The sequence below is a fragment of the Nelumbo nucifera genome, chromosome 1 (assembly GCF_055504915.1).
Source record: "Nelumbo nucifera cultivar China Antique chromosome 1, China Antique-T2T, whole genome shotgun sequence".
NCBI lineage: Eukaryota > Viridiplantae > Streptophyta > Magnoliopsida > Proteales > Nelumbonaceae > Nelumbo > Nelumbo nucifera.
Genome location: NC_142649.1, coordinates 23,586,097 through 23,600,544, shown reverse-complemented (window position 1 = coordinate 23,600,544; position 14,448 = coordinate 23,586,097). Strand labels below are relative to the sequence as shown.

General features: G+C 42.5%; 3 protein-coding genes across 3 annotated transcripts in view; 1 reads left to right on the top strand and 2 right to left on the bottom strand.

Annotated features, from left to right (window-relative positions):
• Window positions 1-231: 231 nt before the first annotated feature.
• Window positions 232-780, bottom strand: LOC148803000 (uncharacterized). The gene has a single exon (XM_088888086.1). The coding sequence runs from the start codon at window positions 778-780 to the stop codon at window positions 232-234; it is 549 nt and encodes a 182-aa protein (XP_088744212.1).
• Window positions 781-10,390: 9,610 nt separating this feature from the next.
• LOC104605861 (uncharacterized) lies at window positions 10,391-10,924 on the bottom strand. The gene has a single exon (XM_010270797.1). It carries the CDS (start codon window positions 10,922-10,924, stop codon window positions 10,391-10,393), a length of 534 nt encoding a protein of 177 aa, XP_010269099.1.
• A 2,807-nt stretch (window positions 10,925-13,731) lies between these two features.
• Window positions 13,732-14,448, top strand: part of LOC104605774 (Glycine cleavage T-protein family) — a 72,033-nt gene continuing 71,316 nt past the window's right edge. The window contains exon 1 of the mRNA XM_010270662.3: window positions 13,732-14,053. Within this exon, the coding sequence (XP_010268964.1) occupies window positions 13,817-14,053 (237 nt within the window). The 5' untranslated portion in view covers window positions 13,732-13,816. The remainder of the gene's footprint in view (window positions 14,054-14,448) is intronic.

Below are 14,448 nucleotides of genomic sequence, written 5' to 3'. Positions count from 1 at the left end.
GTAGTACTTCTTAGGATTCCCCCGACGGGTGTTCTTCTTCAACTTCTCAGGCCACTTCATAAATTTCTCCTACCCGATCTACATCAGAATCTGCGTGCAGGTGGAGTTGAGTAGTGTGTATTGGTTGTAGGCCAAGGCCGAGGCCAAAGGCTTTTTGTTGTTGTTACGGCTCAGATCTCTGTTCTTTCTCTTCTTCTCGGGGGCTCCATCCCAGTGCTTCGTGCCCCTCTCCTAGGCATCCGTGGTCGAGGCCTCCTCAACTACAACGTATTTTTGGGCCCTTTCCAAGAACTCCAGCTTCGTCTTCGGTTGGCTCTTGGCCACGGGGCATTTGAGGGCCGAGCCGAGTAGGAGTCCGCTGATAGCAGCATGCATGGAGACCAGGGGGTCAAGATTACAGACCTCCAGTTCTTCTTTCTTGCAGCGTTCAATGTATGACTGCAGGCTTTTTCCTTGCTTCTGCTTGACAGTCATCAGCGAGACAACGCTCTTCTGAGGACGCCGACTGTTGATAAAGCATGTGAGGAACATGCTGGAAAATTGTTCCCACAAATTGATGGATCGAGGTGGGAGGCTTGAAAACCATCGCCGGGCGGCTCCCTTGAAGGTTGCCTGGAAAGTTTGGCACGTCAAGGCATCGGAGTACCCATAAAGGATGAGTGCCCTAAAGCTCTCCAGGTGGTCATCCAGGTCAAAGTTCTTATCATACATCTCCAAGGTGGGGGCCTTGAAGTTCGGGGATAGAGGCTCGGCGATGATATCTGGGGAGAAAGCATCCATTCTGCCTTGGCAAGAGCTTTGTCCGGCCGAGGTGTCGGTTCGGCCCTCCTTGACCTGCTTGAGTTCGGTCTTGACTGCATCAAGCTCAGCTCGGAGCTTGGCATACATGGGGTTGGGCCTGACCTAGGCACTACCCCGACCTTCACGGGTGCAAGGGTGTTCGATGCGAATGCTAGTATGCTTGGAGCCGAGGCCATGTGCCTCGCACCTAGCGCAACGGTCGTTCATGACGTTTCGGAGGCCCATGACGTGAGGGGAAGAGGCTCAATGCCGACCCTCGGCTCTGGAGTGAGCGCTAGGGTGGTAACGAAGCCAGCCTTCGTTCCTCGAGTTGGTCCTCCGGCATCAATGATGTTACTCGGAGGGTTGGTGGTTGTCCTGATTCTTCCTCTCTTCTGCTAGGAGGTCTAGAGTTCCCCCCTCTCCGGCTGAGGGGTCCGGAATTATCCTCCCTTCAGTGGAGGGACATGAAAGTGCTGGAGCGCGGGTCGGCCGAGCGACTGCTCCCAGATTCTGAGGGCTCGGCCCGTTGTGCATGGCCGACTGGGTGGAGGACCTGTGCCGGCCTGGCTGCGTTGACTCCCCAGCGGGGTGGTCACATTGGGGGCAGGTCGAAGGCTTTGAGGGCTCGGAGGGGATGTTGTCAAGACCAAGGCGGGGTGGTCTCTGAGTACGGTAGAAGTTGGAGGTAGATATCCTATCTCTACTAGAAGACAGGAGCTCATCAGAGGACCCCGGGTGAGAACCCAAGGCGGAGTCCCCATTACCTGGAGGGGGGCACCCCTATTTATACTTGACTTGCCTGGAGGTAGGTGGAGATGAACGCCTGAGATGTGAGCCGTACGGGGACTGCCAGCAGTTCTGAAGGGGTGGGAGATCCCTCATATGGGGTGGGAGATCCATCATATGGATGGCCGAACCCTACAGGAAGGTTGGGCGAAATTTCAAAAATTTCTTTACTCCCATCCGAGAATCCTATTCCCAATTTAAAAAACTACATTTTTAAGGTTCGTTCTTGTAATCAAACTGGACCAAATCTGAAACCATAATAAGGGAGGGATATACCTGATACGGAATCCATGCAAGAATGTTCCTCCCAATAAAGGTGTTCACGCCCAAAGAGGGTACGAAATCCTCCACCCACTGAATATGACACAACTTAGGGTGAGGCAGGATCAGCAGGTAGTTCTTCACCAAGAACTAGTGATTCTTCAGCAAGAATCGAATAGGACAGTGAGCACAACTTCTAGATTGTTTCTTATAGCAAGAAACAATATCAAGATCCAATATTGATGCAATCCAAGAACTGGAGATCGAACAGGGTGGGCGGCAAGAGCAGGAAGAATAGAATAGAAGGCAAGAATAGTCTAACTTTGTTGTCTTCTCTCTGTATTTATAGCCTTAAAGAGACAACTTCCTAATCCCATTAGGAGTTTCCTAATCCAAATCTTTTATTTGGATCTGGACTCTTTAAATCATAAGGATAAGCCCTTATCTTATCTGCAGATAAAGATCAACCTTCCTAATCAAATTAGGAGTTCCTTTAATCCAAATCTTTATTTGGATCTGGACTATTTAAGTGGATAAGGATAATCCTTTATCTTATCTGCTGATTCAAATCCCAGATCCACTCCTATTTAATTAATCTAATTAACCCAATTCAAAATGGGCTTTTTAGGTCCATTAAGCTTCTAGGCTCACTTCCACTTCAATGTTGTCTAGCTTGGCTCTCTTTGTATGGCGTGGGACCCTATCATTGATCTACACATCAGCCACATGGGTTCAGCCTAGCTTCCGTTACAAGGAATGGCCGAATTCACTGCCGAATACAGTGAACCCCTGAGTCCATCACTATGGGCTCTTAATGGGCCCAACATTTACACTAAATGGTCATTGGGTCCAACCAACTTTGATGGCCCAAGGACAGTGGGCAGATGCCAAATTATCCCATAAGGTATAACCCTCAATGGTCTTACACTTAACCTCTCAGCCTATAATGATCAAACACTGCCCGACAAGAGAGAATCTCGCCCTCGGCTGCAAGGTACAGTGCTACACTCTCTACTCACATGGATCCCGGGAATTAAAACCATTTGAAAACATTTTGAAACCATAATATATATATATATATATATATATATATATATATATATATATATATATATATTTTGTAAAAACAAATTTCAACGATTGAAATCAACTGCCGACAGTTTAGGTTCCCATCAGAGAGACTGCATCCCCGGTCATTCACTTTATCCGACAAAGGGGTTGATCCTGTCACTATGATCACCCACTTAGATGAATTCTTGGACTGTCCCAACATACCCAGGTTTTGATCCCCTCTAAGGATCTCACTGATTGGCATATCGAAGATAGCCTAATCCGACACCTAGTGCAGTATCATAATTGAGTATAGGGGTCAGGTGTAACATTCCAGTTTTGCCCATCTATCTACAAGGTCTAGGGCAATACTGGAATTTTGGTCTGATTCAGGGTTTTAAGAAAACCCATATTGCATGTACCTCAGGTCTCACTCTGGAAACTGAGACAAACCACCCCAACCAACTTGGCAGTACACTATTGTCAGCCTTGGCAGGATAAATCTCCCCAGATCTATCCAATGGCTGTGAAGATTTTAAACTAACACGAGTCTCATATATGTCTAGTTTAAGGGTATTACACAGAAACACACCATAATAACATGAATCAAATATGTACTTTATTCATTTACAATAAATGTCATAATGTACATCATGCTAATTGGAGCTAAGGGCATACACTGTCTAATAGGGGCTGCCAGCGGTTCTGGCAGGACCATGTGATAGCACTGTGGTTGGTTCCGTATGAAGGGAGCAAGGTAACCCCAACTGTAGCGGATCCCGTTCCCTACTTTGGCGTTCGCGGGTTGGGCCTCCCAGCCTCGAATTGGCTGGGTTGGGTCACCCCACATCAAGCTCCAATTCATGGCGGGTAGAGACTAGAGAATGGGTAGGAAAAGTGAGTAGGAAATCCCAAGTGGCAAAGTGATTAATCCTCGTTAGCGAGTTTCTCAATCCCGCCTCCTCTCTCGTCAGACTCCTCACCTTCCTATCTCCATGCAAACCTCCTTGGAGCGGATTCATCTCATTTCCAGCCATGGTCATTCCCTATCCTTACGAACAGAGTTTGCAGACAGTTCCGGAATGGCTGAACAAGGGGGGACAACGCATAGTAGATGACAGCTACAACACTAGTAGGTCTGCCTCGTCATCCTGTATGGTAGCATCGTTAAGAAGAAATGGGCCATAAATTCAGGAAACGAATCCACCCATCTCCCCACCTTCCAAGTTGCACACAAACGTCTACTTTTGAAAATGCTTTATCAGAGCAATGAGGAAGGGAGGGAGATCATTAGAGAGGGAAGAGACCCAAACACATGGAAGAGAGCTATATCCAACATCGAAACACATGGATTTGGCTTTCTGGGGGTCTTTTCATCTTAAAGTTTCGATAATAATCACCTGGATTTTGGCGTAGGCGATCTCACAAATCTTCTTTGGTTTGAACACTTCCCATTTGTGCTTATTCAATGAGACATGCAGTACTCTAGATGCAGCGTTAGCGTTGGTTAAGTTAACAAAGGTGTAACCCTTCTTCAACCTACATTTGCATGTAAGATATAATGATGACTTTTGAACATGAAAGAAGTATCATAGAAGCTTTCTTTTCTCCAGAAACAGACTGAAATAAATAAAACCGACCTTGAGCTATTGATATAAAGTTGGTGACCATGGCTCTATTCTAACATTAGAGACCTTCAGGAACACCTCTTCTAGCTTTGTTACTTTCTCTCTCTCTCTCTCTCTCGCCTCTGTAAGAAAATGAATCGGAGAACACTTTGCTCCTTGCTAAACTGTAAAACCTAAAAAAATAGAGCACAATGGGGGCCTTCCTTCATGGTTAAGGAACTGTAAAACTAGAGGCTCCATCAATCTCTGTTTTACAAACCATCAGATATGAAACCATGTACTCCCTCTCTCAGTGGGAGCTGTTAGACAGTTTTGTATGTCCTTAGCTTCAATCCGATTTGATGTACTTTTGATATTTAGTGTAAATAAATAAAGTGCATGTTTGATTCATGATGTTTGGTATAATTCTGTGTAAGACCCTAAAACTGGACACTTATAGAGACTCGTGTTAGTTTTAAATGTTCATAGCCATTGAATAAGTCTGGGGAGATTTATCCTGCCAAGGCTGATACTGGTGTGCCGCCAAGTGTTGGGATGGCCTGTCTCGGCCACTAGGGTAAGACCCAAGGCACATGCAGTATGGGGTTACTCGAATCCTTGAACCAGACCAGATTTCCAGTATTGCCCTGGACCTTGGAGACAGATGGGAAAAACTGAAAAGTTACACCTGACCCCTAGACTCGATTATGACACTTCACTAGGTGTCGGATCGGGCTGTCTTTGATATGCCAATCAGTGAGATCCTTAGCGGGGATCAAAACCTGGGCATGTTGGGGCAGTCTGAGAATTCATCTGAGTGGGTGATCATAGTGACAGGATTAGCCCCTTTGTCGGACAAAGGTAATGATCGGGAATGCACTCTCTCTGGTGGAAACCAAACTGCCGGCAGTTGATTTCAATCGTTGGAATTTTGTTTTTGCAAAATTAATATATATATATTTGTACGGTTTCAAAATGTTTGCAAATGGTTTTAATTCCCGGGATCCATGTGAGTGGAGAGTGCGTCACTGTTCCTTGCAGCCGAGGGAGAGGTCATCTCTTGTCGGGCAGTGCTTGATCCTTAAGGGCTGAGAGGTTAAGTGTAAGACCATTTAGGATAGTACTTGATGGGCTAATCTTGCACCTGCCCACAATCCCTGGGTTTTTATAAGATGGCTTGGCTCAGGGACCACTTAATGTAAGTGTTGGGCCCATAGGGTCCATGTGATGGGCTCAGGGGTTCATTGAGCTTTTTTTCAGTGAATTCGGCTGGGCCTTGTAATAAAGGCTGGGCCAAACCCATGTGGCCGGTGTGTAGATCAATGCTTGGGTCCCACGCCATACAAAGAAGCTCAACTAGGCAGCAGATTGGAAACTAGTTAAGCACTGAACACTTAATGGGCCAAAAGCCCATTTCGAGTTGGGCTGATATGATCACCCATCTATGGGGCGAATCTGAGATTAATGTTAGTAAAAGGATTGGGCGTTTAACCTTATCCACTCTTGGAGACCAAATTCAAATCAGATTTGAATCCGGTAACCTCCTGATAAGATCAGGAGTAAGCTAACTTAATCTGCAGATAGGATTAAGATCATCCCCTATCCAAATACTGATTTGGATTGGGATAACTCCTAATTAGGAGGTTTCTTAATCAAGAAGAAAGGAGGAGAAACCCTAAGAGAGAAAATATCAGATTTCGAACCAAGGGTTGTAAGCAAGAAAGCATCCTGCGAATTGATATTAGATCTCATTCACACTCCAGAGAGAAGAGAAGCAATTCAGCTATATTCGTCCTAGGAGTTCTCCTCCAGCCGCCGCCATTCCTTCTTGCAAGATTCGATCTTTGAAGAAGAAAGAAATCAAGAAATCAATTCTTGACATCAGTCTTGCAAAAGGACTGTAAAAGATTTGGTGCTCAGAGTTTCCAGAGGGTTCTTGAGAAGGATCCAGTTTGTAGGACGCACTCTGTTAGTTCCGTTCCACCTACAACTGTGTCATCTTCAGCAGAAGCGGATCTTGGTGTCCTCTTTGGGCGTGAACACCAACTTTGGGAGATACTGCTTCTTCGGATCAGGTATAATCCTCCCTTTTCCTTTTGGTTCAGATCTGGTTCGATTATGGTTCAAGCAGGACCCTTGAATATTGTATTCTAAATTTAGGGAATACGATTCCCAGTTGAGAGAAGGTAGGAAAATTTTTGAAATTTGCCCACCCATTCCGCAATCTTTTGGCATCCATTAGATGGATCCTACCATTCTTTCAGGAGCCTTAGGTGGGCTTCTAGAACAGCTTGCCATTTTAGCAGCTAGTTCCAGACACTATTGGGTCCCAGTTGTTGATTCATCTCAAGCTACATGAATGAGTTCTAACAATCTCCCATTTAACTGAGATGAATATTTCTGTTTACTTTATATGGCCATTAATGACCCAGTATGATAAACCTAAGGGTATTCATTCCATTCAGTTGAAATGGCTATCTAAAATCATCAAAGTCACTTGACTTCTATTAATTTAACTCAAGACCATTGATGGTTATAGAGTTAGCAACTTCAACCAATATGAACAAACTGCATACAATGCTTAGACAACCTAAGCATAGCCTATATATCTCTGTCTCATGTTATGTGTACACATTTAAATTGAGAGAAAGATTAGAGATATGTTTATCAGAATTAGTAACTTTATTGTGACCACATGCAGTGGTGTCAATAAGAATCATCACACTCAATACATATCCAATTTATCAAAATTGTCCACCAACCCTATGCGCGCTACATGCTCCAAAAAGAGCTTGGGTGGAAGTCCCTTCGTTAATGGATCAACTACCATGAGTGTAGTACTAATATGTTCTATTGACATAGTCTGATCCTAAACCCTTTCCCTCACAACGAGGTACTTAATGTCAATGTGCTTTGACCCTGTTCTTGTCTTGTTATTCTTTGAGAAAAACACGACAGCAACATTATCACAATAAATCCTCATCGGTCTATGAATCGAGTCCACTACTCGAAGACCTAAGATAAAATTACGCAACCATATGGTATGAGTAGTTGCTTCATAACAAGCTATGAATTCTGCTTAGTAGATGAAGAAGTTCTTGTAGTTTGTTTTGCACTTCTCAATGAAATAGTCCCTTCCGCCATCATGAAGATATAACTAGAGGTAGATGCATGAGTATCCCGACATCTAGCAAAGTCAGAATCAGTATATCCTATTACCTCCAAATTTTTTGAGTGCTTTTAAATAAGCATATAATTCTTAGTTCCTTGTAAATAGCGCATGACTTTCTTGGCTACCTTCCAATGGTCGATACTATGATTCTTTTGGTATCTTCTAAGCAAACCAACAACAAATGCTATATCAGGACGGGTATACACACATGCGTGCATAAGACTTCCCACGGCTGATGCATAGGGAATGTTGTTCATCTGCTCTTGCTCTAACTGGTTCTTAGGGCATTGAAGTAAATTGAATTTATCTCCTTTTACCATAGGGGCAGCAGTGCTAGCACAATTTTGCATGTTAAATCTTTTAAGCACCTTTTCTATATATGCTTTCTAGGTTAATCCCAAGATACTACGGGACTGATCTCGGAAAATCTGAATGCCTAAAACATAAGATGCCTGCTTCAAACCATAAATGGATTTCTTTAATTTGCAGACTAAACTTTTCTTGCAGTCTCTTTCAAAACTTTCTGGTTGTTACATGTAGAATTCTTCATGCAGATCTCCGTTTAGATCAAAATGAGCAACCAGGGCCATAACTATCCTAAATGAGTTATTCTTTGTTACTAGAGAGAAGGTCTTTGTATAGTCTATTCCTTCTTTTTGAGTGTATCCTTTTGCAACGAGCCGGGCTTTATATCTTTCAATGTTCCCCTAAGAGTCTTGTTTGGTTTTAAAAATCCATTTACAACCTATTGGCTTAACTCCTTCAAGTAGAACAACGAGATCCCAGACATCATTATTTTTCATGGATTCAAGCTCATCATTCATGGCTTCTAACCAATGAGATGGTTCCCTTGAGTTGATGGCCTCAATAAGTGATACAGGATCATTTTCTAAATTTAACTCATGCTCATTTAAATAGACTTCATAGTCATTTGATATTGCCGATCTCTGGACTCTTTGAGATCTTCTAAGTGGGATTTGTTCTTCTGGCACTGTATTTTCAGTAATTTCATTATTCTAGACACCTTGTGTATTAGTCTCAAGAGTTTCAATTTGTACAACTCTTTCCTATATAACTGGTATAGGTATGATCATTAGATTTTCCTGAAAGGTGATTTGCCTAGATCTAGAGCTCTCACTAGAATTCCAAAATTCCAGAAATTTAGCTTGCCTAGATTCCACAATTCTAGTATTCAAAGTAGGGCAAAAGAATTTATAACCCTTAGATCTTTCAGGGTAACCAACAAAATAACCACTAATTGTCTTGGGATCTAGTTTACCTGATTATGGGTTATGCACTTTTACCTTAGCTGGACAACCCCAAATACGTAAATACCCTAATTTGGGTTTCCTACCAGTCCATAATTCATATGGGGTATTAGGGATTGCTTTAGTAGGAACCTTGTTGAGAATATGTACAGTTGTCTTTAAGGCTTCTCCCCATAAATTCTCAGGTAGACTTGAATTACACAGCATACTTCTTATCATGTCCATGAGAGTACGGTTTCGTCGGTCTGCTACTCCATTCTGCTCAGGTGTACCTAGCATGGTGTAGTTTGCAACAACCCCATGCTCTCGTAAAAATAAGGCAAAAGCACTTGGATTTTGGCTTGTTTCAGTGTATCTACCATAATATTCACCTCCTCTATCAGACCATACACTTATGATCTTCTTATTAAGTTGATTTTCAACTTCTGTCTTGAATATCTTGAAAACATCAAGTGCTTATGATTTCTCATGAATCAGATACACGTAACTATATTTGGAGAAATCATCTATAAAGGTAATGAAGTATCTGTGTGTCCTCCCACAGTAGGAGTAGGGAATGGTCCACAAATATCTGTATGTATTGTTTCCAATAACTCTACACATCTTGTGGTTCCCCTTTTAGTGGTTTTGGTGAATTTTCCCCTTATGCAATCCACACATATGTCAAAGTCAGAATAATCCAGCGAACTGAGGATTCCATCTTTTGTGAGACGTTCCATTCTTTCTTTAGAAATGTGACATAATCTTTTATGCTACAGAATTGATGATTTCTCATTCACTTGATTTCTTTTAATTCCGACCATATAGTTTTCATGCAAACTATATGGGCCATGAACAAAGATATGGTGCAAATTAATCTTATAAAGATTTTCGCATAACACACCACACCCAACTTTAATAGAATTATGGAGTAGAGTAAAACTTTTGTTTTTAAACTTAAATTCAAAGCCATAGGAATCAAGTTTAGGAACTAAGATAAGATTTATCTTAAATGTAGGTACATATAGTGTATCTACTAAGTCTAGATGAAAGACGGTATCCAAAATGAGACGATATGTCCCTATGGCTCCAACATCTATCTTTATTCCATTGCCAACGACTATGGTGCGCTCTCCCTTATGCAGCCATTGACTTGTTAGAAAGCTCTGCAGAGAAACCGTGACATGAGTTGTAGCGCCCGTATCCACCCACCAAGGATTAGAAGGTGCGCTAACCAAATAGGATTCAGAAAACATAAAGGCATAATTCTTACCTTTCTTTACGTGTCCCTTCTTTTTACAAAAGAAGCAACGAGCTTTGTGATCCCCACTTTCCGCAGCAACAGCCTTTTCTTTGCCCTTTCTCTGAGTTTTTTTCCTAAAATGTCTCTTATGTGGTCTAGTGGTTAGGTGAGCACTTTCAAGCATTTCACTCTTAAGCCTTTCTTCTTCTTGAACACACATGGCGATTAGCTTGCTCATTTTTCATTTCTCTTTCTGCGTATTATAGTTGATCTTAAAGGCACCAAATTGTGCAGGAAGAAAAGTCATAATGAAGTGCACAAGGAAACCTTCGGATATTTCCATATCCATTCCATTTAGTTTGTTCGCCATGTCACGCATTTTCATAATGTGCTCATGTATCCCACTGCGACCATCATATTTCATGGTGATCATTTCGATCATGAGGGTACTTGCCAATGTTTTTGTTGAGCCAATAAAGTGTTTTTCTACTACCTTCAAATAATCCATTGTGCTTTCCTTTTCAGGAATTGCACCACGGATTGCAATAGAAATGGTGCTCCTTATGATCATGAGACTCGTGCAATTAGAACGTTCCCACTTTTCATAAAGTGCCTTTTGCTCACCAGTACTGGCACTAGTGATTTCAGTGGGTTTGTCTGTTCTAATTGCAAGATCCAAATCCATGCACCCTAGAACAATCATAATCTGGTCTTTCCACTTGTTAAAGTTTGTACTAGTTAATATTTCAATGCCTGATAGACAACCAATAACCATTGCTGGATTAACAACTACAAGTTTCATAGCATACAAAATGTCATGCCACATAAAATACACACATATCAATAATCTAACTTAAAAATGGGGTAATCATTAGTTAGATCTCATCAAGACCATTGCATAATTCTAATTAGGTCTTGACCCAAGATCGATGTAGGATATTGTTCCTCTGTTGGGCTGAACGATAATTCTATAAATGGTCTCGATGGTCCAGACTAAGTAAGTGATTCTGTCGGTTGGGTAAATTCATCACCGTTGGGTTACAAGTTTCCCCAAGCAGAACCCCCTATTTAGTATTTCTATCCCACTCTAACTATTCAAAGTAGCGTCCTTCCGTTGGGCCGATCCGCTACCCATCGTAGTTAAATGCAAATATGTGACTTATTTATAGAGGAGAACCTCACAAACACGTCCAATTAAAGACAATATATATACATACATACATATATATATATATAGGTTCATTTTGATTAAAATTTTGAAAAAGAGTATACAATAGGGTCCTCTCTGATCCCTCCAAATTTCAGCTCAATCCGAGGTCGGAAGCCACTTAAACCGGCCTCAAGAAGTCATCAATATGATAGTGAACCAGAAGATCAGTCACTGAACCGGTCTAATATCTCCTTATGCAAAGGGCTTTTTGTCTGCAATTTCATACATAATAGGATCATAGGGTCTAGTGGGGGCCCACAAAATATCAGCTAAATCGGAGTTCAAAAACCCCTTGAACCGGCCACATAATTGTGATGTTGTCATAGTATGTTGGGTTGATCCGAACCAGACCATATTCAGACCGAACCGGGTTGGACCGGTCGGAAACGGGTCAAACCGGAATTATACATCGTAAGTTTACCAGGTCGGGCGGGGCGGTCATCCGGAAACCCGACCCTCAGGCTTCACCTTCTTCACCCAAATTTGGTGCTACTATGTTCACTCGACTGAGCGAACACAGTAGCACCGAACAGGTGTTGAAGGGCGGCCGGTCGTCGGCGAACGATCGGAATGTCACCTACGACCACCCAGAAGGTCTTTTCCGGCAATAAAACGGCTGGAAATAGTTGGAATCCGGCGATTTTCAGGTTTGAGATTCCTTCAGAAACAGAGAAAAAAAGAGCAAAGCTTCCGCCGTTTCAGAGCATAGAGTGGCTCTGATACCAATTGTAAGATATAATGATGACTTTTGAACATGAAAGAAGTATCATAGAAGTTTTCTTTGCTCTAGAAATGGACTGAAGTAAATAAAACCGACCTTGAGCTATTGATATAAAGTTGGCGTCCATGGCTCTATTCCGACATTAGAGACCTTCAGGAACACCTCTTCTAGCTTTTTTAGTTACTTTTGCTCTCCTCTCTGTAAGAAAACGAACCGGAGAACATTTTGCTCATTGCTGAACTGTAAAACCTGAAAAAACAGAGTACAATCGAGACTCTTCTCTCTAGTCACGGTTGCTCTCAACCGATGGATGGCTAGTCTGTGTGTATAGGGTCCTATTTATAGAGATGAAACCGCCTAGAGAGGGGCCTTCCTTCATGGTTAAAGAACTGTAAAACCAGAGGCTCCATTAACCTCTGTTTTACAAACCATCAGATATGAAACCGTGTACTCCCTCTCTCAGTGGGAGCCTTAGGTGGGCTTTTAGAATAGCTTGCTACAGCTACTTCCAGACATTACTGGGTCCCAATTGTTGATTCATCTCAAGCTACATGAATGAGCTCTAACATTGCACCCATTCATCAACTCATCAAAATACCAAAAACATAACAAAAAAATGAATTCAAAGAAAAAGTCATATTATCACATTATCACATGATATATATAATGAGTCAATGAGAGAGCAAATAATACTTGAAAATTGAAATCCATGGGTAAATAGAGGAAGTCGAAAGCCAACGGCAAATCCTCCTCCTCTACGACTGCGGGTCTCTTTAACTTCTCATCCACCTTCATACAGTGCTCATCAAGAAAACTCATCAACATCTGCCGACTGTCAAACCCAACAACGATATAGAATTAAGGGGAGCGACTTGGACAAAATCCCGTTAATACAATGTTAGAATTGGAGACCACAGCTTGTTCAGGCGCTGTAGACGATCTGACGCTCGTTGAAGAGTTGTAGAAGAAAATTCCGTCGCAGTGAACATACGATTGAGCAGGGGCAACGGAAGGGAGAGAAAAGGTTGGCATTGTAGGTAAAGAACTAAAGTAAAGGTGGTGAATAAGAGAGAGGAAGTAGGGTGTTGAACATGGAGTTTGTCGGTAGAGGGAACAAGGAGGAATGATAGGAAAAGGGATGTTGGAAACCACAGAATTCTTAGAAACGAACTCTGTGCCTCAGGATTTAGAGGAGCCATTCTGGGTTTGTCCTAGTGTAAAGTGTTGACAGTAATTGAAGCTTCGTAAATGCAAATTGCAGAGAGAGAAGAAATACAGAGCAGATGAAAATGAACGATCAGAACAATGAGATGGGAAGGTTCATTTGAAAATGAACGACGAGAACAGTACGAAGGTTCATTCTTCAGTGTTGGTCGCTGCCGGTTGGAAAGGGAGAGAGTGTGGAAAGGATGAGTTCGGTTCGGTGCGGAGAGAGTGAGAGTTGAAGGAGTCTGATGAGACAGGAAGCGGGAATTAGAGGAACTCGCTAACGACGATTAATCACTTCGCACGTTTCAAGTATGCATACGTTTTCAGGACGCGTGGCGCGCCCTCATGCTGTGTGAATGGTACGCGCAGGCAGAAGCCGGACACCTAAAACACCCCCACTGGGCCTGTCTAATCACCAAAATACCTCGCAAGTCGCAAGTCAGCAGGGATTCCGATAAAAGTGAACGGATATCTGACACCAGCGGACTAGTTCGGTCTGCTTACAGCTTACACTCTGTCTGTCTGCCATGGTGGCCATGTTTTGCTTTGGCTGCACTTCTGTCTTGTCTCTTCCCACTAAACCCCATCGCTTGATCTTTCCTTACTCTGCAAATGACGCTTCTCAGATAGGGAAGAACCTCCCCTTCTCCACAACGACCGCCAGCCTCAATACATTCTCCTCTGCTCTTGCCACAGTTGCTGCTATTACTGCTTCTGCGTTGCCCTTCGACGTCTCTCCTCCGCCCATCGATCATGACCTTCTCGTACGCTTTCTTTTCTGTTATAATTCAAAAGTTCCGCACATATAACGGTAGTCCTAGTTGATACTTGATACTTGATACCGGTACTGATTTTGTTGATTGTATATAGAAGTAATAACCATTGGTCTGCTAGAAATATGGGGTGGGGGCAGGAATTGTTGCAACATTTCAATCTGATGGAAAATCTAGCTGAACTTTTTTCTGATTATTTGTAGCTTAATTTAAGAGCTTCTATTGCAGTTAAATCTTTTCAGCAATTCAGTCGGCATATGCATATGTTATGATGTCTTTTTTGAATTTCATTTTCTTGTCTAATTTCGCTGTTTTCTGAAAATTTGAGGGTTAATTCCTGATTTTGAAGTGGGTAGACGCCTTTAGGCCAGTAAGTGTTATGGTGA